This window comes from Syngnathoides biaculeatus, chromosome 6, assembly GCF_019802595.1.
Source record: "Syngnathoides biaculeatus isolate LvHL_M chromosome 6, ASM1980259v1, whole genome shotgun sequence".
Lineage (NCBI taxonomy): Eukaryota > Metazoa > Chordata > Actinopteri > Syngnathiformes > Syngnathidae > Syngnathoides > Syngnathoides biaculeatus.
Window position 1 is genome coordinate 7,525,175 of NC_084645.1, and position 27,831 is coordinate 7,553,005.

The 27,831-nt window shown below is 40.0% G+C and overlaps 1 protein-coding gene and 1 long non-coding RNA gene across 3 annotated transcripts in view; one reads left to right on the forward strand and one right to left on the reverse strand.

Moving 5' to 3' along the window:
* kiaa0513 (KIAA0513 ortholog) overlaps positions 1–27,831 on the reverse strand; it is a 33,027-nt gene that overhangs the window by 2,685 nt on the left and 2,511 nt on the right. The window contains exons 2-12 of one of the 2 annotated variants that reach the window (XM_061821476.1): positions 19,161–19,670; positions 18,244–18,343; positions 17,950–18,023; positions 17,718–17,788; positions 17,341–17,548; positions 17,212–17,252; positions 16,195–16,267; positions 7,330–7,407; positions 7,094–7,123; positions 1,590–1,670; positions 52–146 (exon numbers count right to left, since the gene is read on the reverse strand). In XM_061821476.1, coding sequence (XP_061677460.1) covers positions 52–146; positions 1,590–1,670; positions 7,094–7,123; positions 7,330–7,407; positions 16,195–16,267; positions 17,212–17,252; positions 17,341–17,548; positions 17,718–17,788; positions 17,950–18,023; positions 18,244–18,343; positions 19,161–19,507 — 1,198 coding nt within the window. In that variant the 5' untranslated portion in view covers positions 19,508–19,670. The remainder of the gene's footprint in view (positions 1–51; positions 147–1,589; positions 1,671–7,093; positions 7,124–7,329; positions 7,408–16,194; positions 16,268–17,211; positions 17,253–17,340; positions 17,549–17,717; positions 17,789–17,949; positions 18,024–18,243; positions 18,344–19,160; positions 19,671–27,831) is intronic. The other variant, XM_061821477.1, reaches the window with a different exon arrangement.
* On the forward strand, positions 21,411–23,784 carry LOC133501658 (uncharacterized). The gene is made up of 3 exons (XR_009795236.1): positions 21,411–21,974; positions 22,173–22,289; positions 22,747–23,784. It is a non-coding gene; the product is annotated as an uncharacterized LOC133501658 (long non-coding RNA).

Here is a 27,831-nt window from a genome sequence, read left to right on the forward strand (position 1 = left end):
CAAAGAACATGACAGCTTACAAAGTACACAATAAAAATGTTAGTGTATTACCTTTATTCAGGTTTCCAATGACAGCCTGCTTTTCCAGAAAATCATTGCACAATTGTTTACTGAGTCCAAATGCCAGCATGTTGTGAGTAAATGTCCTGAAAACAACCCAACCATCATACAGTAGCATAAATGAAAGAGCAAAGTGAAAGACTATCAACAACAGAAAATCATACACAACACAGTTGTTGCCATGTGTCATTTCTTTAATATGAACAGGAGTTAGTTTGCATTTTAATGTACTGCAATTGTGTTTGTTTGTGCTATTGTTTTGTTTCCATCTAATGCTTTCTTGACATTAAAAATAAAGGCTTGCTCAAGATTTATATCATATTTTACTCTTTTGATTGAATTCCTGAATCACTTTTTTAAAGCAGCATAATGCAATAACCACTAACTTTGTAGACAAGACCATGTTTGTAGTTCTTTTTAAAGGCCTCTTTACACTGGCACAAGTGGTGATCACTGCAGCTCTCCCACACATAGTTTGCCTTTATTACTCCAAGCGCAACCCATGCACAGCAGATTTGAAAATATGTTGGAGTTGTTCTCCTAGTCAGAGGTCGCTCCGGCTGGTATTGCCGAGGATATCACAGTTTGGAGTTTTCTCAGCACATTTGAGTTATTTCTGGGAGCCATTTTTACTTTCCTTTCAGTAGCCAGGGCAAAGCAATAATGGCAACCGTGGAACAGTGTCTTTATGCTGCAAAATCGGCCGAGAAGGCGGTGACATAGGTGGCATGTGGAGCTGGGAGGAATGATGAGTACGTAATCACAGCATGTGACTAAACGGGCCAATCTCTTGGGGTGAGCTCCGCAGCTTTCTCTGCACAGCAACTTTTTTGGATGTGTCTGCGGCAAGCTACGTAGAAGTGCTGCGTGGGGGCAACATGTAGGTCACGTGATGCAATTTGGCTGTTGTCAACTCCGCAAGTATAAAGTGCGCTTAGGAATAAGTACACAGCAAACACGAAAAGCATAGCCTGCGAATTACCATGACCTGGATGATTGAGAATCTACAAACTAGGGCGGTGACGATACACCAAAGTTAAGATTCGGCTGTAACTAAATTCCCGAACTGCAAGTCGATAATTATTAGAGTGCATAAAGGTATTTTTTAATCACTTTCTACACATCTCAATCATTCCATCTTTTTTAATATTTGGCCTCATCTCATCTCTCAACATAGGGACTAAAATTCTTTCTTGTAGCCGTTAGCTCTGCAGGTTTTCAATTGATTTATATATAGAATATTTTTTTTAAATGTCCTTTTACAAGATGTCTCAAATCTGGAGTTCTCTTGTGCACCTTACACTGAAAAAGGTTAATCAATGTTGCAAGTTCGTTTGAAACAGTAGGAGATAGAATTTGATCCCATGTTCTACACAACGTGTTGAAAATAGAAACATTTCCTGAAGCATTTTTCTGACTGATGACCCAGAGTGAGAGGATAAGCAAAGATCTACAATGAAACGAACATACAATGTCCAAATCCCACATTTCTTGCTTGATAAAGAGGACATTATAGTAGGTTTCCTTACCCCAGCTGGCCAAAGGCAATGTTCTCATCCATTTTGGAGGTGTCATCCCTTTCCTCCTGGGTCATGTGACACCACTTCTCCCTGTTGACAGAAAACGTTTGCCTTGAATTCTCACAAAAGGACAGCTCAACGATGGACATCAAACAGTACCATCTCTCAACAGGACTGAGTTCTTCTAGACCTTGAAAATAATAACCTCCTAATTATCAGTTGTGAAGAGATTAAAAATAAGATCAGCTAAGTGAAAAAAAGTGTGCTTTAAAAGACAAAACCACCACATGACATTCATCTGTGACTTATACGAAGTTTCCTATAAGGGAATGCATTACTACAGGGCAGGTTCATCAGTTGTCAGTAAACTAATAAAACAAACAACAGATATCAAAACATAACACTGTTAACAGGAGGGTGGAGCTTCATGAAAGTAATATTTGGATGATGTAACAGATAACAGAAGGTACACTTCCTGTGAACAGTCTAATTGATGTGTGCAGGACAAAATATGGTAAAAGTTGCCCGAGTGGCAACATTTGCCATTACACAAACACTACTACCTACTAATTATGCAGAATTTAGTGCACAATATCAATGTATTTCTCTGGTACTGTATGCTTTGTGTCATTTTACCATGCCACTCCTTCATACAAGGTGAAAAGAGCTTAAACCACTCATTTCACTTCATCAATGACAGACAATATTACATTTCCACACAAAGCTCTCACAAAAAGTTTCCCATCAATTTTCAGGATGAACTTAAAACAGATTATAACTGATAAATTAAGGTAATTTTACTTTCTCTAAAAAATTCAAATGCAGATGTCCAACTGTTCAATGTTTCAAGGATTTTTGGAAGTCAACTTGCTGTTCTCTAACAAGGACTTAAGCATCAAGAATTTGGAGAAAAATGGAATAAGTCCATTTCAACATTTGAGAACATTAATTCAACACGTACAATAAGATTTCTGGTACCAAATCTACAGTATCTCATGATAGTGATTTGTCATGTGTTTTTGTGAGATATGTGACTGTAAAATCATGAAATTGTAGGAGGTTTGTTTGGTGGGGGAAAAAAAAAAAACATCCAGCAAAGAGGAACATGGCCATTTGATGCAAGAACAAAATGATGCATTGAGCTGTGAAGTAGCAGTGAGCTGGTTGCTTTAACTGCAGTCTTACTGGAAAGTATTTGGCCCCTTGAACTTTTCAACCTTTCGCCACATTTCAGGCTTCAACCATAAAGATATAAAATAATTTTTTTGGGGGTCAAAAATCAACCACAAGTGGGACACAATCGTTTAGTGGAATTAAATTTGTTGGATAGGTTATACTTTAACAAAAAACTGAAAAGTAGGGCATGCAATATTATTCAGCCCCTTTACTTTCAGTGCAGCAAACTCACTTCAGAAGTTCAGTGAGGCTCTCTGAAGGATCCAATGTTGACTGATGATGATACAGAGAATCCACCTGTGTGTAATGAAGTCTCCAAAATATACACCTGTTGTGTTATAGCCTCAGGTTTCTGTTTCAAGAGCAGAGAGGACCTTGAAGACCAAGGAACACACCAGGCAGATACAAGATACTGTTGTGAAGAAGTTCAAAGGCAGATTTGGATACAAAAAGATTTCCCAAGCTTTAAACATCTCAAGGAGCACTGTGCAAGCGATCATATTGAAATGGAAGGAGTATCAGTCCACTTCAAATCTACCAAGACCCGGCCGTCCCGCTAAACTTTCACCTCGAACAAGGAGAAGACTGATCAGAGATATAGCTAAGAGGCCCATGATCACTCTGGACGAACTGCAGAGATCTACAGCTGAGGTGGGAGATTATGTCCATAGAACAACAATCAATCGTACACTGCCCAAATATGGCCTTTATGGAAGACTGGCAAAGATATATCCATAAGAAGTCTCGTTTAAAGTTTGCCACAAGCCACCTGGGAGACACACCAAACGTGGAAAAAGGTGCTCTGGTCAAATAAAAACCAAAATTGAACTTTTTGGCCACAATGCAAAACGATATGCTTGGCGTAAAAGCAACACAGCTCATCACTCTGAACACACCATCCCCACTGTCAAACATGGTGCCTCATGGTTTGGGTCTGGTTTTCTTCAGCAGGGACAGGGATTATGGTTAAAATTGATGGGAAGTTGAAGGGAGACAAATACAGGACGATTCTGGAAGAAAACCTGTTGGAGTCTGCAAATGACTTGAGACTGGGACGGAGATTTATCTTCCAACAGGACAATGATCCAAAACATAAAGCCAAATCTACAATGGAATGGTTCACAAATAAATGTATCCAGGTGTTAGAATGGCCAAGTCAAAGTCCAGACCTGAATCTAATTGCGAATCTGTGGGCAGAGCTGAAGATTGCTGTTCACAAACCCTCTCCATCCAACCTCACTGAGCTCTAGCTGTTTTGCAAGGAAGAATGGGCAAGAATTTCAGTCTCTCGATGTGCAAAACTGATAGAGACATACCCCAAGCGACTTACAGCTGTAATTGTAGCAAAAGGTGGCACTACAAAGTATTAACGCAAGGGTGCCGAATAATATTGCACGCCCCAATTTTCAGGTTTTATTTGTTAAAAAAAAGTTCAAAATAGCCAATAAATTTTGTTCCACTGAATGATTGTGTCCGACTTGTTGATTCTTGACAAAAAAATTTAACTTCTATATCTTTGTATGAAGCCTGAAATATCAGAAAGGTTGAAAAGTTCAAGGGGAACGAATACTTTCACAAGGCTCTTTATATTTCTGAACAATGGTACAGTCATGAAATCACTTGTAGATTATTGAAGATTCCCGATGAAAATGTCTGCAAGTGAAGCAAGAGATTGTTTCAACCGCATCATAATACACAACATGCAAACCATGATGACATGCTAATAGATTCCAAATAAAGACAGATGAATATCAAGAGGGACCGCAAAATTATAGACTGGGTAAAAATGTTAAACAAATGTCAACATCAAATTTAAATAGGTGCCATGGTGGGGCAGCTGGAAAGCGTAGGCCTCACAGTTTTGAGGTTCCAGGTTCAATCCCGGAACCACCTGTGTGGCGTTTGGATATTCCCTCTGTACCTGCATGGGTTTTCTCCGGGCACTCCGGTTTCCTCCCACATCTCAAAAGCATGCAACATTAACTGGACACTCTAAATTGCCCCAGGTGTGATTGAGAGTGTGGCTGTTTGTCTCCATGTGCCCTGCGATTGGCTGGCAACCTGTTCAGGGTGTACACTGCCTCCTGTCCGTTGACAACTGGGATAGGCTCCAGTTCTCCCTCGACCCTTATGAGGATAAGCAGCCAAGAAAATGGATGGATGGATGGAAAAATTTAACTATGCTCATAGCTCGGTGCATACAGTGACAATTGGCCAGTTTTTTTACTCATGTTTCACCTTACCAAGAATGTTTAAACACCAGACAATCTTAAATCTATTAAGATAATCCTAGAAAATTATCCAGAGGTCTGATGTGTTGAGAGTGTCTTGGTCTCCATTTTACAGTCTAAAACAGGTCAGGACCGACAAATTTAAAAAAAATATATGTTTACACATTTACAACTCAAACGCTTCGTCACAGAGCACATATAAACCAAGAACCATTCACACTCACATTCACACCTTGAAGCAATTTAGAGTGTACAGTTGAACTATCATGCATGTTTTGGAGATGTAAACTGGAGTACCCGGAGAAACCCCACACAGACACAGGGAGAACATGCACACTCCACACAGGTGGGACCAGAATTTGAATCCCAGTCCTCAGTAATGTGAGGCAGATGTGCTAACCAGTTGTCCACTGTTGCTGCTAAATACAGTATATGCAGTAATTTCTTAAATGATTTTCCAATTATATTTATATAAAATCTAAAACTGAAAAAACAGGTTTGAATGTTACAGTATACTTGTGAGTTTCTGTGAGTGGCCTCATATCTTCTTCTTTTCCTTTCGGCTTGTCCAGTTAGGGGTCACCACAGCGCATCATCTTTTTCCATCTAAGCCTATCTCCTGCATTATCCTTTCTAACACCAACTGCCCTCATGTCTTCCCTCACCACATCCATAAACCTTCTCTTTGGTCTTCCTCTCACTCTTTTGCCTGGCAGCTCCATCCTCAGCACCCTTCCACCAATATACTCACTCTCTCGCCTCTGAACGTGTCCAAACCATCGAAGTCTGCTCTCTCGAATCTTGTCTCCAAAACATCCAACTTTGGCTGTCCCTCTAATGAGGTCATTTCTAATCCTATCCAACCTGCTCAATCCGAGCGAGAACCTCAACATCTTCATTTCTGCTACTTCCAGATCTGCTTCCTGTTGTTTCTTCAGTGCCACCGTCTCTAATCCGTACATCATGGCCGGCCACTGTTTTGTAAACTTCGCCCTTCGTTCGAGCAGAGACTCTTCTGTCACATAACACAGCAGACACCTTCCGCCAGCTGTTCCAACCTGCTTGGACCTGTTTCTTCACTTCCTTACCACACTCACCATTGCTCTGGATTGTTGACCCTAAATATTTTAAGTCCTCCACCCTCGCTATCTCTTCTTTCTGTAGCCTCACTCTTCCCCCTCCTACTTTCTCATTCACACACATATATTCTGTTTTACTTCGGCTATTCTTCATTCCTCTCCTTTCCAGTTCATGTCTCCATCTTTCTAATTGTTCCTCTGCATGCTCCCTGCTTTCACTGCATATCACAATATCATCTGCGAACATCATGGTCCAAGGCGATTCCAGTCTAACCTGATCTGTCAGCCTATCCATTACCACGGCAAACAGGAAGGGGCTCAGAGCTGATCCCTGATGCAGTCCCACCTCCACCTTAAATTCTTCTGTCTCACCTCACCACTGTTCTGCTGCCCTCATACATGTCCTGTACTATTCTAACATATTTCTCCGCCACGCCAGACTTGTGCATGCAGTACCACAGTTCCTCTCTTGGTACTCTGTTATAGGCTTTCTCTAGATCCACAAAGACACAAGGTAGCTCCTTCAGACCTTCTCTGTACTTTTCCACTACCATTTAATTTAAATTTAGCTTGAAATTCAATGAAGTTGAAAGATTCCACTTTAAAGCACTTAATGATGGTAGATGGTATTCTAATGGCAGGTGGTCTTATTGATTTGTTAAGCACTGTATATACTGTACCAAGTGAATTTTAAAGGAAATTAAATTATCTTTAAAAACATCTGACCAACTCTCTCTACTTTTCAAATGTAGTCTAACAAGCTATCCCATCAAGTTAAAGGCCTCTTTTTCAAGCTACATAGCCTAAAGTCCAGACCTCAAGTGGAAAAAATAGAAAACAGGATAACATAATCAAAAACAACAACAAAAAGAACCATGTGTGTCACATGAAGCCATGCACACTAATACAGGATGACCACAATAGCATCAGACTTCAAGGGTTTTGCTTTTCTTTACTCTTAAAAGAAAAAACAAAAAAACTTGTTTGATTAGCCTTTTTGAGGGCAGCAGACAAACAGAAGACAGACCTCTTATCTTTCTCTCCATCTTGCGTTCCCCTGCTTGGCAGCAAGGCACAAGAAGACAGGGGTTAATGTAGATGCAGTAAGAAAATGCAGAAAGAGGTAATACAGAACAAAGAGGCACAACCTTTGCAGAGACAGAAGCACACATTCAAACAAATTCTTATAAATCTAAGAAAACAGTCAACAAATCATTTGTTCATTTAGTTCACTTTTTATTGTCATTTGATTTTTTGTCTCACCTTGTTGTTGGTGACCTCTTTTTCCTCTCACAATGAACTGCATCAAAAAAAGCAGCGTTCCAAAATCGCAACGTGTGCCTGGCAGGGAGCAAATGCAATGATATGATAAAGATGATATAGGGTTTGGGTTTTTGTTTCTTCAAAGTAATTATTATCACACCAAGCTTGTTCTGTTCGATTTTGTAAAAACAACACTATTATGGTAGTAAATTAGTGGTACCAGGATTTTAATTTAAAATCCCACAGAAAAGAGGATTTGAATTTGAAATGTAAAGTGATCAGATTTTCCATAGTTGCTACAATTCGCTGTCTGAAATTCAACTGGCTACAATTTGCTGTCTAAAATTCAACTGGCTACAATTTGCTGTCTAAAATTCACTGTCTGTGCCACCAAGCAGGTTACTTCAAGTCAGAACCGAACACCCAGCCAATCGCAGTTACACTTTCTTAGTCACTTCTGATGTCACGTACTAAGAAAGCGTAACTGGATTGGCTGGCAAATTGTAGCCGGTTTAATTTCAAAGAGCGAATTTCAGACAGCGAATTGTAGCCGGTTGAATTTCAGACTAAATAGTAACCAGCTGAATTTCAGACAGCGAATTGTAGCAACTATTGAAAATGTGCTCACTTTACATTTCAAATTCAAATCCTGATTACACTCATTTACTTCCATACATTATTGTTTGAAAGAAAACAGTTATTTAGTTTAGATAAAAATTTCAATTTAATAATCATCCTGATGATAGCACAATGTTTTAGTGCACAGCACGTGTCTCACAGTCCAGATGTTCAGAGTTCAACTCTCCGACAGTGTGTACCGAAAGTATTGACCCCCTTAAAATTTTTTTTACTCTTTGTTATATTGTAGCCATTTGCTAAAATCATTTCCCCCCACTTTAATGCACATACAGCAGCCTATATTGACATAGAAAAAGTACCACAGATGCATTATTTGCCTGAAGGATGGTTGTGGAAAAGTACAGAGAAGGTCAGAAGGACCTACATTGTGTCTTTGTGGATCTAGAGAAAGCCTATGACAGAGTACCAAGAGAGGAACTGTGGTACTGCATGAGTGAGTCTGGTGTGGTGGCAAAAAAAACCCCAAAATGTTAGAATAGTACAGGACTTTTATGACGGCAGCAGAACAATGGTGAGGTGTGACAGAAGAATTTAAGTTGGAGGTGGGACTGCATCAGGCATCAGCTCTGAGCCCCTTCAGTTTTGCAGTGGTAATGGATAGGCTGACAGATGATGTTAGACTGGAATCCCCTTGGACCATGATGTTCGCAGATGATATTGAGATCTGCAGTGAAAGCAGGGAGCATGCAGAGGAACAATTAGAAAAATGGAGACATGCACTGGAAAGGAGAGGAATGAAGATTAGCCGAAGTTAAACAGAATATATATGTGTATGAATGAGAAGAGTGAGGCTCCAGGGAGAAGAGTTAGCGATGGTGGATGACTTCAAATACTTAGGATTAACAAGGATGGATAATATTAGAAATGAGCTCATTCGGGGGGACAGCCAAAGTCTGATGTTTTGGAGACAAGGTTCGAGAGAGCAGACTTTGATGGTTTGGTCATGTCCAGATGCGAGAGAGTGAGTATATCTGTAGAAGGGTGCTGAGGATGGAACTGTCGGCCAAAAGAGCAAGAGGAAGACCAAAAAGAAGATTGATGGATGTGGTGAGGGAAGACATGAGGGCAGTTGGTGTTAGAAAGGATAATGCAGGAGATAGGCTTAGACGGAAAAAGATAAACACGCTGTGGCGACACCTCAAGGGACAAGCCGAAAGGAAAAGAAGAAAACTCACTGACAAAGACATTAACAGCCTCTAAGATTAATGGTCAGTGCATTTTAGCAGGGAGAGAAAAAAAAACAGACAAGCGCATAAAACAGATTTATATTATATTGGAATTCATTGAGGGAAATACATTTGACCCCGGATCCACCTCGTGCTGGAAGCTCCATCGGTGATATATTTTAGGTTTAACTGGCTGGGACAAGAAGGTTGTCACCCAGGATTTCACTTTAAAGTGCCACGGACACGTAAAGCATGATTTTTAGTATTATTTCAATTAAAAAAAAAAAAAAAAAGGCAGCCGGAATGGACTGATCTATTTTTTCACCACACGTCATGATGTCGTAGTATCTGGATTTTTTCATCTCCCGCCATGAAAATCCTCTCGAGGCATTTGTGTTGGAGAAGAAACAGGAAGTGATGTTTTTACAGTAGCAGGGTCGAGTGTTTATATTAGTTTATACCTATTGCACCAACGAAAAATTAAGTGTTTTTGTTTTTTCATCATGTTAGCCAAAATGCCGGATTGCTCTATTACTGGATTTTGCTCAAACACTCGGGAGGATGGATTGACTCTTCACACTTTTTCAAAACACCCCGGTTTGTCGTGAAAAAATGGATTGCTCGGGTGCAAAGGAAGAGAGCTTTGTGGGTTCTAAATGACAGGTAGGTGTGCATAGAGCCATTAAAAAAAATAGTTGTGGGGGACTAATTTGTCTAACAGTTTATAGCATATCTTACATGTGAATTTAGAATAAATCCCCTTGGTGAAACTGGAAACATAAAGCACTTGTATTGCGTTTAAGACAATTTAAATCACACACACAATACAAATGAACACAAAATAAAAAGAGAAGTACAAAGACAGTTTAGTAGCATGTAACACGAGCTAACTAGACTCATACTCACTAAACTCCAACAAGGTAGTTTTTAGCCGCGTGCGGTCGTCGTCGTCCGCCGGTGGACGGCCTGGCGTTAGCCCTGACATGGAGGTTGATGGGGCGGGGAGGTGATTTTTGGCCGCGTGTGGAGAATCCTCCCGACCAGTCACCACTGTCTGGGCACTCGTTCCATCGCCCGGCATGGGTCCTCCTGAGTACCCTACTTACCGAAGTAATTTTGAATATTTGCTCGGGTTCCTCGTCCTCCTCATGACTCTGTTGTCAGTTAGAAGTGATCTGCATATCGTCCAAAATAGCTCAAAACGATAAGGTAATATGGCTCTGGTCACATCGCTTGCGTCTGAGATGTTCTCTTCTTAAAAAAAAAAAAAAAAAAAGAGCTTCAGTCTCAGAAGGGACATCAGAAAAATCCAAAAATCTGTCTTGTTCATCTCGCATAGCAGGTGGCTCAGCATGTTTCTATGGCGACTGTCCCAGTGTGACAGGTGTAAATGACGTAGCAGGCAATATGGGTGCCACTGCGATGTCGAGTGAGACTTCCGCAACGTTGTGCATGAATGACACGCTCTCCGCTCATTTTTTTTTTCGTATGGACATTGAAGTGAATAATAATATGTACCTTTCATAACAATAACCATTTTAAAATTTATATAGGGATGTCAGTTGGGTTTTAAAAGGGTCAATCCATATTTCAAGTTGACCTGTCACCTTTGCAGAGAAAAGCATAATAATTTGACCTCCATGGTCGGGATGGTGCTCTTGGGACTCAGTCTGAATTCCTCTTCCTCCAAACATGTCAAGTCAAATTGATTCAAAGCAGCCTGATTTTGGCCACACCTTCTACCAATCATTCTGACTCATCAGTTGTTCATTGGCAAACTCTGAATGGGGCTGTACATCTTCCTTCTTGAGCAGTGGGACGTTACAGTGCTGCAGGATTTTAATCCATTCCCTGGTGCCAATGTTTTTCTTGGTGACTGTCAATGTTCCCTCTAAGATGCGCAACTGCGCATTTGCACACTTGTCGCGCACACTCAATGCAGATGAAAACTGATCCAGCACAGTGAACTGCAGCCTGCTGTCTTTTTTTTTTGTTTTTGTTTTTTTTTTTTTTTTTTACATGGCAGCACACTGCCTCTCACAACGATCTGGTACTGGGCCACACACTCTACTTCCTAAATTTACCTGACACGCCACCTCAACTCTTAAAGGGGTACACTTATAATTACAAACACCACCCACCACCAGTGCTTTAGTTAACAACACAGTCTGGGAAACGAAGAGCAAAGAAGAGTTAGACATGCTGTTTATGTTTACTCGATAATAATGGTAAAAGTAAAAATAAATAAATAATTTGCTGTTCCTTTAATGAATGTGAATAATGTAAGAAAAAGTGGTGAAACTGGATGAGATTTTATCTTTTTTGGAGTGAGAAAGGCCAGGTCTGAAGCCAAAAATGAAAGTGCAAGTTGAGATGGTGTATAATGTTAAAATTCCACCTTGGAACAGCTTTATGGAGGATGAAAGCACAGATGATACAGTGCCCAAAAAGCTAATTCTGTATTTTAAATACAGGAGACAACATAAGAACCCTAAAACTGTTCGGGACCATCATTCAGCTTTAAACATGCATTGCTGAAGATATTTTGCAAGTAACAATTCAGTTTTACACCAAGAAAATCAGACAGGGATCTCATTGTGGGGTAAAAATGAAAAAGTTGGAAACGACCTTTCAAATTTATTGTTCATCGCTGGCTTGTTTTGGTTAGCAATGTATTTTTTTGTTTGTTGACATTTTCAGGTTAAGTTTGCAAAAACACAAAATTGTTCTGAAAATTGTTCTGATGGGAATGTAATCTGAATCTTTTAATGAGCCATGTAGCTTCAATGGATGACACTGATCTGACCACAGTGAATATGTCTGATGTTGCTCACAGTGGGCAATGGGAGTGCTCACAGCATTAATGTGTTTGCTCAGACATGTAAAAATTTAGAGAGAACGTTGGTGACTGTCCTCCCAGATGCCTTGAGATCATTTACAAGCTCCTCGAGTGTACTTCTGGGTTGATGCCTACCTAATCTTTATTATGATCATAGCACAACGTGAAGTTTGAGAGCAGCCCCAAACCAAGCGATTGACAGTCTAGGTCAGGGGTCAGGAACCTATGGCTCAAGAGCTACATCTGGCTCTTTTGAAGGTTGCATATGGCTCGTAGAGCCCCATAACAACATACTGTACATGTCATTTCTGTCACATAGGAAATGCAAATGCGGCAGTGACAGTTTGTCCTCGTAGGGTAGCCATAGTTTGCTGTTCAATATGGCAGTCGATGTGTGCAGACGCAGAAGGGTCAAATGCAGATCACGTCAGAACAACTGACTGTGGAAACATTTCTGACAAAGATCGTTCAAAGAAGAAAAAAAAAAAAGTACTGCAGTTTTTGGCAAGAATGGACAGAGGAATGGAGAGAGAAAGTTCTGCTGTGTTTCTAAATTCTAATGACAAAATTGCAACGATGAAATACTCAAATATAAAGCACCACCTTTGACACGCACCATACTAGGTTTGCGTCAAAATATCCTGCGGGGGAAGCAGGAAGAAAGCATGTCAAGAGCTACTTTCCAGAGTCCAAGTTAGTCGCCAGCGAATCTGTGTTTGGACCCAACAAGGTGAATGGAATTCAGATAGCGTTGCGTTAGTAATTGTGAGAAATGGAAAGCCGTTCACAGATGGGCAGTATGCCAAAGGATTCGTACTTGATGTTGCCACTAAACATTTTGACAACTTTGCATAAAGACACGATAATGAAATGAATAAAATACATGCCATTGTCGGCAAGAACTGTTCACCATCATGCCATCATAATGGCAAATCAAATTGAATTATCTTCACAATTAACAGATTGAAGTCTCAACACCTGCATGAAGCTTAATCTAACGACGTATGAAGCAGACTATAAAGCCATCAGCAAAACCATGCAGCACAAGTCACATTAATGGTAAGAAGTACTTTTATCAAAATTGGTTAGCAACAATGTAACAATGTTATTTAAAACAATTACGAGACTAATTGTACTCTAAAAGTGTTGGTCTTACATAAATGCGCAAATACTGTATTTAGTTTTTAAAACATTGTACGGCTCTTTTGAAATTACATTTTAAAATATTTAGCATTTATGGCTCTCTCAGTTGAAAAGGTTCCCAACCCTTGGTCTGGGTTTATTCAACTTTTATGATTATTGCACCAACAGTGGTTTCCATCTCATTTAGCCTCTTGCCAATGGTCTTGTAGCAGATTCCACCCATGTGCAGGTCTACAATGTTATCCCTGATGTCCTTAGAAAGTTAGTCTTCCCCATGATGGAGAAATTAGTGTCTAATTGACTGATTCTGTGGACATGTGCCTTTATACATGTGGACATGTGTCTTTATACCGATAAATTGAGATAGGAGTCTTTCATACAGGTAATGAGTTAAGATTAGGAGTGCTTTTATAAAGTGAGAATTTGAACTACGGTCCGCAGAACTGTGAGTCAGACAGTATATATTATTTATATACACACACACAGTAATCCCTCTCTACTTCGCAGATCACCTTAGAGCTCATGCAGCTACGTCAGAAAATCACGTGACATTGCCATTTTGCCGGTAAAACAAAGTATTGTTGCAAGTTAATTTGTTGAGACGAAAGGAAAATATGTCTTAGAGCACGACACCTAGAGTTTTGTCCCATCCCGTTTACCATTTAGAAGGTGATCATAAACGAAGGTACATGGAAAAATGAGAGACACTTGGCAAAGAAGATCCATATTTAATGCCAAAAATGATGTTTTCACCGGTAAGAAATGTGATTGTTAATTCGCTTCTGCTTGTCTTGGACAACAAGGTTAGGTGGACCCGCTCAGATTTTTCAATACAAATACCAATATTTAGATAAATTCCCCTGGTTCTACACAACCTCGCATTCATTAACTATGACTGGAAAAAAAATCTGGCCTCCGTACGTCAAAGTGTATTGTTGCCACATGCTTACCCCCGTAAACCTCTTTGTGACAGTTTATTTTTTTTAATACGCATTGTTCTCAAATGAATCAATCTGCCGTTATGAATACTTCCTGGTAATTTCAGATTGAGAAGAATAATTCCTACCTAAAATGACTGCTACATAGGTGTGTGTATTTCTTTGGGCGCCATCCATCACGTGCACTCTATACACTTAATTTTTTCAAAACAAATACCAATATTTAAATACAGTGACGAAAAAAAGTATTTGAACACCTTACTATATTGCAAGTTCTCCCTCATAGAAATCATGGAGGGGTCTGAAATTTTCATCGTAGGTGTAAGTACACTGTGAGAGAGATAATCTAAAAACAAAAATCTAGAAATTACAATATATGATTTTTTTAACGATTTAATTGTGTGATACAGTTGCAAATAAGTATTTGAACACCTGTCTATAAGCTAGAATTTTGACCCTCAAGTACCTGTTAGTCCGCCTTTAAAAATCCACCTCCACTTCATGTATTATCCTAAATCAGATGCACCTGTGTGAGGTGGCGTAAAGACACTTGTCCACCCATACAATCAGTAAGACTCAAACTTGTAAAGTGGCCAAGACCAAAGAGCTGTCCAAAGACACCAGAGACAAAATTGTACAACTCCACACGGCTGGAAAGGGCTACAGAGAAATTGCCAAGCAGCTTGGTGAAAAAAAGTCCACTGTTGGAGCAATCATTAGGAAATGGAAGAAGCTAAACATGACGGTCAATCTCAATCGGAGTGGAGCCCCTTGCAAGATATCACCTCGTGGGGTCTCAATGATCCTGAGAAAGGTGAGGAATCAGCCCAGGACTACACGACAGGACTTGGTCAATGTCCTGAAAGGAGCTGGGACCACTGTTTCCAAGATGAGTGTTGGTAAGACACCAAGACGTCAGGTTTGAAATCATGCATGGGACGGAAGGTTCTTAAACCAGCACATGTCTAGGCCCGTCTCAAGTTTGCCAATGACCATTTGGATGATACAGAGGAGTCACGAGAGAAAATTTTGTGGTCAGAGGTGGTGTTTTTCCTGCACATGGGACAGGACAACTGCACTGTATTAAAGAGCGGATGACCGTGGTCCTATATTGTGAGATTTTGGGGAACAAAGTTTTTCCCTCAGTCATATCATTGAAGATGGGTCGTGGCTGGGTCTCCCAACATGACAATGACCCGAAGAACACAGCCAGAAAAACTAAGGAGTGGCTCCATAAGAAGCATATCAAGGTTCTGGCGTGCCCTGGCCAGTCTCCAGACCTAAACACAAAAGAAAATCTCTGGAGGGAGCTGAAACTCCATGTTCCTCAACGACAGCTCAGAAACCTGTCTGATCTAGAGAAGATCTGTGTGGAGGAGTGGGCCAAAATCCCTCCTGTAGTGTGTGCAAACCTGGTGAACAACTACAGGAAACATTTGACCTCTGTAATAGCAAACAAAGGCTACTGTACCAAATATTAACATTGGTTTTCTCAGGTGTTCAAATACTTATTTGCAGCTGTATCACACAAATAAATCGTTAGAAAATCATACATTGTGATTTCTGGATTTTTCTTTTTAGATTATCTCTCTCACAGCGGACATGCACCTACAATGAAAATTTTAGATTCCTCCATGATTTCTAAGTGGGAGAACTTGGAATATAGCAGCGTGTTCAAATACTTTTCTTCACTGTAAATGACCTCTGATTTTACACAAACTCGCATTTATTCACTGTGATTGGGGAAAAAAAAAATTAGGACAGGGAGTTGTCTCCTCCATACATGGAAGCGTATTGCGGCCACGTTAACCTCCGTAATCCTCCCTGATTTATTTTATTTTTTTTAAATACGCATCGTTCTCAAATCAGTCTATTTGGCATTATATTATTTACGTTTCACGAGGCTCTGTCAATTGACTAGATGGTTAGGCAAGGTGTGCACTGCACTATCTGTGAGTTTCATTGACAATTTCTGCCTTTTTGGAAACATAAAAATCTTTACAAAGCAGACGGTTTCTGTCTAAATAGACAAGGGGTTAAGTTATTAGCTGCCAACATTTTCTACTGTGTACGTCATTCACCACGCAGTAAAGAAAATGTCAAAAACCAAGGACATGGTGCAAATGGACGAGACAAGTACCAGATAGGTTGCTGCTTCAGGTGGGTGTACAAGTAAACCTTTTCTCCCTTCTTTTCCTCTGGTGCCTCTGACACTGGGGTGAAAATAACATGTTAGATGTCAAATCAAAAGAAATTAAGCTGTGCAACAGTAAAGTACAGTGGTACCTCTACTTACGAAATTAATCCATTCCAGAAGTCGTTTCGTAACGTGACTTTTCCGTAAATAGAGGTGCATTTTACATGTAAATAGTGTAATCTGTTCCAAGCCCCCCAGCCACCAAAAATAAGCAAAGTACAGAATAATTTTTTAAATTATGTTCATTTACCTTTCCCTTTGGGCGACTATGCAACGAGAACAGTGAGTAACAAGCAAAAGGCATCGTGGGGGACAGAGGAGGAGGCAAACTGACACCTGAGAGAAAACATACATACGAACATACGTACCCATGCACACAACTTAATTCCACTAAAGCTTCTTGGGCCAATCGTGAAGAAAGATGAAAAAACTTGCAAAAAACACAAATGAAAAAGTTGTTCTTTTCCAAAGTGCATTAGCTTGTGACAGCGTGTGATAGCGCTAGCGTGAGTCGGTGACACTCGAGTATCCAAGGGAATCAAAACGCATCATGGGTAAAGACTGATGTCCCTCCTAGCCAATAGGGCGCGAGGAAGCTGCTACGGTGATAGCCAATGGGAGAGCAGATCTATCGCGCCACACTAACCAAGATAGAGGAGGTGCATCATGGTTAAAAATGAAGTCCCTCCCAGCCAAAGGGATGCCAGGAAGATGCCCCTGCGGTAGCCAATGGGAGAGCAGCTCTAGCACGCTACACACACCAAGATACAGGATGTTTATGTTGAGGGGGAATATGAGGAATCCGGATGTTATTTTTTCCCCCTTTCATATTCTGAATTTCCTTCGTAACTAGAGACAATATTTTTCCAAGGACGTGTTTCGTAACCTAAATTTTTCATTACTAGAGATGTTCGTAAGTAGAGGTATTTAAAACACACACACACACACAATACCCTTTACCTGGTGATTTAGGTTTAGGCTCAACTGGATTTTCACCCTCCCTGTAGTGGATATTAAGAGGAAAGAATGTGTTAGATGGGAAAAACTAAGTTCATGAAAATGACAAAGGAACAAAGTACATTTGCTTACTCTGTCTTCTGAGTTATTGAGCTTCTAAGTTTGCTTTCGAGGCCTCCAAAAAATCCTTTGAGGTCAGTCTTCGATGAATTTTTAAGTAGGCGCTCAGCAGCGTCCTTCTTACCAGAGAGCCAGGAGTTGGCTTTGTTTAAGTATGAGTCCATACCAGCTGGAGGACCACCTCGATGAAGGAGCTCAGAAGGAGACGGCTGGGACTTTCCTTTTTTGGAAAATGTTTCAATATAATAGCAAGTCCATTGAAATGTGGTGTCACGTAACCTTGAGTTATACATGAACTTCCGCTCGATGTGACACTACACTTCTAAATAGTAGAAGTCTGTGCTGGTTGCAATTACTAACATTTTTTTCTAAAGGAAAAATAAACTTACCAATATAGTAGTATGTAAAGCACATAGTCATAAGGTTTTTGGCTGGGCTGTAGTCATCCATTTGGTAACATCTGCCAAAGAACAGATGCAAAACACACATTATATCAACCCTTACACTTGATTCCAAAAGCAGTAATCATGCATTTAATTCTTTCATTTACTGTGTAATATTAAAACCAGCACTTAGTCATAAATGTTATTACTTTCAAACCACGACTACAAACTGACTTACTCAAATAGCACAACCGCAAATGACTGCACCAGTCGGTAGAAGGTAGCTTCACTCACACATTTGGAGTGGCAGCGCTAAATGGGGGGGAGATAAGTATTACAAATATTTTCTATATTCCCTAAACAGTATTCAGGTGTGACAATTTTCAATCAGGGTGGGGGGCTTTGTCATTCAAAAACGATAAATGATAAGACCGTGACGAAAAAAAAAAGCGTCACTTCTGACACTGGGTATCTGGTATACAGGTACAGCGTGTAACAAAAACATCCTGTTGTATTTTTTCTTCCTATTTACCTGTGCACTAACGTATTTAGCAAACCATTCCCTGCCTTTGCCATTCTTCCCAGTGCACATCTCTCCAAAAAGAGCCCTTTCCTCTTGGTCCAAGTCATGCCTGAGAAAACATTGTGGCAATCAATGACAACATTGAAAACAAGTTTACAGTTTAATAACACGTACAGTGATTTATAAATGCTGAAATAAAAATAATTATAATACAACAGAAAAACTAAAATAACTACTACAATAGATGTAAAAAAATGTCCCAATTGTTTCCTGAAAACTAAAATATATAGTCACAGCACCATCTGCTGGAAGTGGTGATCACTGTCCTACTTGGCTCAATGGAGATTGACTGACAATAATTACAGTAGAAAAAAAATTATTCTTCATTCCTTAGGTCAGAGTAGCACAGCTTTTTAATGTTCGTAGATGTACCATTTCAGATGGATTGGGTATGTTTTGAGCAATCCTACTAACAAACATATATCCATCCATCTATTTACTGCACCACTCCTCCGAGGAGGGTAGCAGCCATGCTGGCGCCTATCCCAGTTAATTCTTAGCTAGAAGTGGGCTACACCAGAAACTGGTCAGCGGCCAATCTCAGGGCACATATAAACAAACAACCGTTAACACTCACTCTCACACCTATGAGGCAATTTAGAGTCTTCAATTAACCTACCATGCACGTTTGGGATGTCAGAGGAAACTAGAGTACCAGGTGAATATCCATGCAAGCATGGTGAGAACATGCAAATTCCACACAGGCAAGGCTGGGTTTGAACCCAGGTCCTCAGAACTCCGAGACAGATGTGCTAACCAGTCGTCTAACGTGCTGCCCGCTAAAAACATATGAATAAAATAATTAAGTATCCTTCTGATTAACCTTGTATGATTTACTCTTGGCAGAGATAAGGGGTGTGCCTTACCTTCCATGAAACACTTTCTCCACATACGCCTTCATGAACTCCTTTCTAACAAAGGCCTCAGCATCAGTGTCTTCAGTACTGTGAACAGATGAGGATGAAGAGCGTCTCTCCTTCCACCCAGTAATGCGTGGATCTATGTCGTTCTCACTGTCTGCAGACTCCGTTGCATCACTTTGGTTTTCCTCATCATCTTTATCATGGTGATGCAAGATGGATGTCGTGGGTGCTATGGGCAACGAGGACGGGTGCTCAGGAGACAAAGATTCTGAATGGCCGTAGGGGGTTTCTCTTGCCACATTAAGAGTTGTAGCCACAGATGGCATCTCAAAATCGATGAGGTTATCCATTTCAAAAGACTATGCTGGTTCTCTTTTAAATTACACATTGAGCAAGTAAGTGCATGCTCTGTGGGAACATAACTGTGGATGGAAATAAGGCTGCATGAGTCATCATTTGTCTGAATCAGGTTGATGTAAAAATTCTGGTGATATGGACATCAAAACACTGCATCTGTAAACAAAAGAGAAAATGTAACTAGTATTTAATAGCACTTGGCTTTATCACAACAGCAACTTTGGAGCCTTTCTTTCCACCAAAAAGATCCAACTAATAATATGGGCTATTGCAACGTCCTGGGCAATGACCTTGCAGCCGAGCAGGCCAAACTCAGTTCCTCCCTTCCCCAACCAATCACTCCACTCGACACCCAAACGATCATCCGCAGGAGTTGCAAACTCTCTCCATCTACCCACCCCTGTGTCCTTTCCCTAACCTCCTCCCGACCTAATCCAGAGAAAGAGTCCCAGTTGTCCAAGTAAGACCTCGTCAATCTTATCCGATTCCCGTCCGGCCACCACCCCTCCCTCCGAAGATGGCAACATTTGACGGGGGAAGTGCGATGATGACCGGTGGGGTCTCTGTGGTGCGGAAGCTGAGCACCTCTGGCTGCGGTGCCCTGCACTCCAGTCAGCCTGATAGCACTTCCACTTCCAAACTGGGATTCTCCTTCGGAGAACTACGGAGCTTCCCACATGCGAGTTGAGAGCTTCTGAGGATCATCCTCAGGCGCCTCGAGTGACTCATTAACAACAACAAAAAAAGCAACTAGTCACTTTTATTCTACAGATGTAAAGTGGAACTTATTGCTGCTAAAACAAGGACTTGCATAATTGGCAACTTATGACATTTAGTTTTTGGAAAAAAAAAAAAAAAAAAAAAACCTCTTTTGGCAACACCTGTAAATCATTAGGTGGAAGAGTATTTTTTTTTTTTATAAAGACATTTATGGAAAGATTTCAAAGAACACGATGTCATTAAGTAAAACAAGGATTTGAATGATTAATTTATAAGCATAGTTGAGCTTTTTTCCTCTTTTGGCAAGACCTGTAGCTCATTAGGAAGAAGAGTTTTTTGATAGACATTTATGGAACGGTTTTACAGCAGACAACTTGATGTCATAAGGCAGAGATGAGTATGACAGGATGTGGGCACAACAGGGCATCAACTGCTCAGTTATCAATTCCAGTTACACCAATTGTGTATTAAGTCAGGTCCATAAATATTGGGACATCAACACAATTTTCACCTTTGATCTAACTACCACCAGAATGGGTTTTAAATTAAAAGTGAAAAAGATGTGCTTTAACCAAAGAGTTTAAGCTTTAATTTGATGCTAATGTATTCACGTCCAAATCAGATGAACAGTGTAGGAATTACAACAGTCTGTCTAGATGAGGGACCAAAAGCAAATGGGACAACGTAATCATAAAATAGACCATTACTTTTTAATGACTGGTTGTAAATCCTTTGTAGTCAAGGGGGAGGAGGAGAGGGGGTCACGCGCGCATTGCTGCAGCTGCCGTGGAGAAAGCAAAAGAGAGACAGTAAATAGGAGACCCGCTTGCTAGAACGTGCCTTTTTTTGTGTGTGTGATCGAAGTATCTGCCACACCTGAATCAAACGATGAGATGGATGATAGGTACAAACGAGTCCATCCTCGTTACCTTTCACGGAATTTAACTGTATCTTATACAGACTTTGTCTCTTTCCTCAAAACAAGGAATATACCTGACAGCGTCATTGATCAACTCAAAGAAGATAAGTTGAGTATAACAGTAATCTTTTATTACACGAATATAGCAGTATAGGCATCTCTTCTGCTTGCTAGGCTAGAATGATTGACATTTGTAACCCGCGTCTTTCTTCTTACAGATCGATATTAATGTCATATGTGTTATGACAGATGAAGAGTTAGGACAGTATTTCGTCAGATATGGAGACAGACTTGCACTCAGAGCATTTTGTCGTCGGAGAACCCTGACAGACGAAAACCAGGGTGGAATGGAGGGTGTGAAAGACACGCTTATGGAACGTATCAGAGAAAGATTCGGGAACGAACGAAGAGCTACGATCAACCGCGGCACTATTAGAAATAAAGATGCCTTCAAAGTCACGTGCCGTGTTGAAATGGGGTGGCTTCACTTTCAGACCGGCGCGTATCGTCAAGTCAGAGCAAGAGGTGGAGGTAGAACACGGCACTTGTCTGTTGACCAAACAGTGACTATGGCAGAGCTGCTGGAAACAGGCAAAGACTTGTTTTTTTTCCAAATGGACGTTTGCTCAAAGGACCATGTGAAGACTTTGACTTTGATATACGTGATTATAGTCGTAATTTAGTGCCTCACGATGTCACTGTCGGTCAGCTATACGAGTAAACTAGCCATGCTGCGCATTTACACAACATCCAAAACTAAAGTAATACAGCTCTCATATTTATCCTCGGACTTTGAGCCCACAGATGACCCACCAATGGAGGTAAGGCAGCTTCTCTTGCGTGTGTTTTTAATACATAGGGTATTACACATTAAAATAGTAAAGATACCATTTTAAGTTTGGCGTATGAATTACAGTGATTTGAACCCCAGTCTACACAACTTTGAGCCAGATGCTCTAACCTGTGGTTGACTGTCCCATCACCTTCATCTCCTAACAACTTTATTGTTGCCAATGCAGAGACGATCTTTGGGGAGACGATCTTACAGATAACGGCACAGCAGGACTAGAAACAACAAAGTGACTCACTCAGAAAGCTCCTTTCCTGTAGATCCAGCACCCACTTGCTCAATGCAGGTAAACCATGGAATAGTCTGTGACATACTGAGTATGGAACGGGTATTGGAATAATTCTTGCCAAATTGTTGAAGCAATATTTTTTAAAAATTCAACAAAAATTAATCAAAAGTTTCAGTTTCGTGTAGTGACATTTAGGTTACATCTACACTACACATGAGCAAATTGGAGCCCATAATGTGACATGGGAAAAAAGAAGAAAAATGTGCTTGTTCTTGGAATAAATTTGACTTCATTGCAAAACTTCCATGGGATTGGATTTTGTGAGGATTTTTTTTTTTCACATCACTTCACTTTTGGTAACTTTTTGCTGTTTTTCTTGTGTGTGTATATATATATATATTATATATATATATATATATATATATATTATATATATATATATATATATATATATATTATATTTTGTTCACTATTGGATGAACTGATGAGTATGTTTTTTTCCAATATCTTGCAGTACTCTACACCAAATGATGAGCCTCTGTCATCGAGCAATGGTGCAGCATCAGACGCCAATAAGAGCCAAGTCATTGTAAATTTAAGACGTGCAAACATAGTTGATTTTCTTAGTATCTTTATGGCACCAGAAGTCCTAAATAGTGACTTGAAAATAGAGTTCACAAGTGAAAAAGCGGTGGACATTAATGGTGTATCCAGGGAGGGATATTCTGCATTCTGGGAAGATTTTTTGGAACAGTGTGAGGGGGAGGATGAACGAGTTCTCAGACTAAGGCCAGACTATTCTCCCCAAAAATGGCAAGTGCTTGGAAGAGTCTGGTTGAAAGGCTACCGGGACCATCAAATTTTACCTATAAGACTGTCACCGGCTTTTGTTCTTGCCTGTTTTCAAGGACTTGGTTCAGTGGATGATGAACTTTTGATGTCATTTTCCAAATTTTTAGCAGAAAGTGAGCGAGCATCACTTGAAAAAGCCATTCAAGGGAACATTTATGACAATGTTGTGGAAGACCTTTTAGAAATCTTTTCAAGAATGGGTTCACACTGCCTGCCCTCTCCAAACAACATACGAGCTGCCACTCTAAAAATTGCACATAAAGCACTTCTTCAATAACCAAAAGTACATAATTGACTGTTTCCATTCCAGTATAGACAAATCTGTGACAACATTGCTAACCAAAGAAAACATAATGAACCTTTATGAATCCAAGAGGCCAACAAACAAGAAAGTGGCCCAGATGATAAAACAATCAATTGAAACCCTAAATCCACAAGAGCAGACAGCTCTTAACTATTTGCTACGCTTTGTGAGAAGCATCGACCAACGAAAACTTTTGCACAGGAGCCACTGTGCTGTGGAAGGGAAAAATTGAAAACACATTTTATAGACTGCATGGTTTATGTCAAAGACCTGTAGCACACACCTGTGGATCAGTACTTGAATTACCTTTCACCTACAGCTCATACCCTGAGTTTCGCCAAGAGTGTGACAATGTCATGTCTGGTGATTAATACACGATGGATATTTTGTAATGAATGCCACGGATCCATATCATATGAAGTTGTTACTCGAAGCACTTTGTTCATTTATATGTGACAACGGTTTTTGTTTTCAAACTGTTTACATTGTTAACTACGTGTGTTGTTGCGTTCCTACACGATAGATATTTTGTAATGAATGCAAGGGATACATATCAAGAAGTTCTTATGGTTGTTACTCAAAGCACTTTGTTCATTCATATGGGACAACGGTTTTTGTTTTCAAATTGTTTACATTAACTTTGTTACAACAGAGTATTGTAATTGACAATTTGCTCAGATTCAAAAGAATGGTGAAAGGCTTTCAAAAAGTGATATTAACTTCTTTCAAGCACCATTTGCACATTCAGCATGTTTTTATTGGTCCTTTTATTCAATTGTTCACTTGGTTGAAAGGCAGTTAAAAATAAACGTTTGATACAAATACAATGGCAGCTTTTTTTTTCCCCAAAAATGCAATTGATAGCTGTTTTTTTTTGTCAGTCTCACAAATGCTCGCCGAATGGAATACTGGCTCGGGTCATTAGATGTTTAGAAAATCAGAAGAACCGAGTTGTTTCAATGAAAATTTCGTGGGTTATCCTGACCGGATGCATGAGAATCTACATAGACATTAAGCAAAAACAATTGTTGGGCCAGTATATATATTTTAAAATAGGTATAATAGATTAATGGGGATTCACAGTTAAGGAGTCCAAAGGTATTTAGGTCTCAAATTAGAGGGCAGTTATTATCTCATGCCTCAAATGGAGGTATAGATCCAATGCCTGATAAGGATCAGCTGTAAGATGCATCTGTGACTCCACCATCAGAATATTGCAGATGTTGTAGATGTCTGTGTCACATGGGACTGCTGGACGAAATCTGCAGTCACTCCAACACAATTCTACATCTGTTTTGTCAACTGGGGATATGCAGTCACAAGTTGAGTAGAGTTCTGGGAACGCATACATGATTTGGGGACGGCCACTGGGCACCCTGGGACTCTTTGACGGTCTGATGATGTCTGCATCCCAGACACGGATGGTCTCATCTAATTCATCCTGGAGAAGGGTATTGATACCGCATTATAGATAGTAAGAGAACAGTTTACTATTCATGTTATGTCTGGCATTTTGGTGGTAGGATATCTTGACCAAATCATTTTAAAAGTTGGAGATTTATTAAGAAAATAGAGGGGGGTAATAACATGAAATAAAATGTCCAAGAGCAGAGAAATAGATGCATAGCTTTAGATGTGTCACTACCGTGTAGCGCTCTGGACCTGATGTGAAAACAACTATTGAGGCAAAAATATTGCTGGCCAGAGGTCACTGAACCCTTTAGTTAGGTAACACAGAAGGTCATAATCATTGGATCAATTGTAAATGCATCAGATTTACTACTCTACTTTAAATGAATATATCCACTCATAGTTAAATACAAGAGCAACTACTTTGTTAATGTAACTTTCTGCTGTGGATCTGGGATGAATGGGTAAGCATTTTCATTGTTTGAAAATTGAACATTAAATTACACATCTTATCTGAATTATTCCCAGGTAGCAGAACTGAATGAGATTTCTGTCCAAATATGTCCCGTCGAACAAACCACGGTTTTTCAGGTCAGTAAAGAGAGAGATGAAGAATTCAATTGATTCCCTTCTGAGGAAGCCCCACCAACTCTATGTGCTGATTAGCTGTGCTTGCGCCTTCGATGTAACTATCAATACTGGCGTCATCGTGAATGTTGCGACAGAGATATCGCTGAAAGTCTCTGACTTTCACGTTCTCTGTGCCGCGGTCGCCTCTTGCAATCCTTGGAGTACCCCCTAATCTGTGGACTGCCTCCATGTAGTAACCTCCGACGATTTTTGGGTGACTGCTGGTTGTGAACGCATTTCCGGGAAAACCCATTAATGCAGCCGTTAATACATATCCCAAATGGTTTCAGTTTATTGTATGAGTCGAAATGCCCAATGTAATTGGGACCTTTTGCGAAATAGCTTAGTCGATGGAAGAGTCTCCTCCTTCTGAGTTCAACATTTCTTGTATCAAGTTCTTTCAAAATTAAGCACACCTGTTCTTTCTTGACATGTAATCCATCCTCCTTGTATTTTGTGTACATCCACCTGTACCCACAGAGCTGACCAGAGGTTTGTAAACGTTCTTGGATAAAATGAACTAGACGATCCAAAGTGGTGTATTCTTTGCGCCGAACCAGACTAAAAGACTTCAAAATTCTTAAGTGTCTCTCAGACACAACATAATGGTGACGACTTGCAAGTAAAGCAGCATTGTCTTTATAATAAAGTCCTAGATGAAAATACAACTGAACTAACTCCTGTATTGTCATTGTTGCCTAGAAATGTAAACTGAAATGAAAAAGGGTCTTTTATACATGCACACATGTAATGGACCAGTTACTCATTGCAATGAGAAACTTACTCATTGCAATGAGTAAGTTTTTGTTTTTCTCATTAACTATGAGGAAAAACAAGTAAGTTTTTTTTTTTCAATACGTTTTTTTCTTTTCAATGTCCCTTTAGGGGCTCCGTAGATTTCAATACAACTGCAAAAAAAAAAAAAATCTTACTGTATGCAAATGCCTAGCACATACATCACACAAAGATATGATTTGATTGGGAAATGCTTTCGCTGATAGAATACTAAAGGAAGCTGCATTAAAAAAAATATAAATGACAAATTTAGTTGAAAGACATGGAGAAGATATGTGCAATATTACAACGAGACATCTATATATGACAACAAACCTATCCTATAAATGGGCGGCAATTTGGAGCTATGATTTTGTCACATATCTCAAACAGGAGGGATATGAGTCTATAGAATCAACATTATAGAATTTATGGCTTCAATTTTTATTCAAAATTTTTTTTTGTAGGACATGTTGACGTGACATAATCCACAAGCGCTGTGTGTCAATGCGAGTAGTGAATGCAAAATCAAACCTTCGTCTTCTTCTTTTCCTTCCGGCTTGTCCCGTTAGGGGTCGCCACAGCATGTCGTCTTTTTCCATCTTAGCCTATCTTGTGCATCCTCTCTAACACCCTCATGTCCTTCCTCACAACATCCTTCAACGTTTTCCTTGGTCTTCCTCTCGCTATTTTCCCTAGCAGCTCCATCCTCAGCACCCTTCTACCCAGCTGTGCCATTTGTAGTGGCTCAGAATGTCTTAATATTAAGGCGCCCCATAGCTCAGTGGTTAGAGCATTGGTTTGGTAAACCAGGGGCCGTGAATTTGTTTCTCAATGGGGCCCCCACTCCTAAGGGGTTGCGTCAGAAAGGGAATCTGGCGTAAAAACTGTCAAAGAAATATGAGCGTCCATCTGAGATGACATGCTGTGGCGACCCCTAACAGGGACAAGCTGAAAGAAACACATTTACTGCATGTAGTTGTGTACTTAATTGTTCAAAAAAATATACATTTACAATAACGGATGTATTTTTATTCATCTGTTTATGCCAGAGAGGCATAGCGATAGAAAAAAAATGAATGGTCTTCCATTTAGATAGCAGTACATACATGGAGAAATTAATTTTTGTGAGATTTTTCTTTGTTGGCATGAGATTTTTCATTTATAAAATATGTTTCTTGACTCCACAAAGGGTGGAATTTGTAGCTCTTGTCGGATAATCTGTTCAACACAAAGGTAGAATGTTTTACACACAACCATAAGCGGAAGCAAAGACTTGCTTGGTTACATGATGTTTTATTGAAAGCTTGTGAGCCATATGGTATTACAAGTACATGAACATAGCTTAAAGCAACATTCTAAAATAGATATTGTAATGAAAATTACATTATTCACTTCAATGTCTATACGAAAAAATAAATGTGAGCGGAGAGCGCGTCATCCATGCACAAAGTTGCAGAAGTATCATTCTACGATATCAAAGTGACCGCCATATTGGCTGCGTCCTCCGTCCGTGACGTCACCCGGACATCCGCAAATGAAAACACGCGGTGTACCCTAACTCTGGGAGACAAATGGGCCTCGTCTGACACGGAAGCGCTTTTCGAAAAGGAGAACACCACACAACCG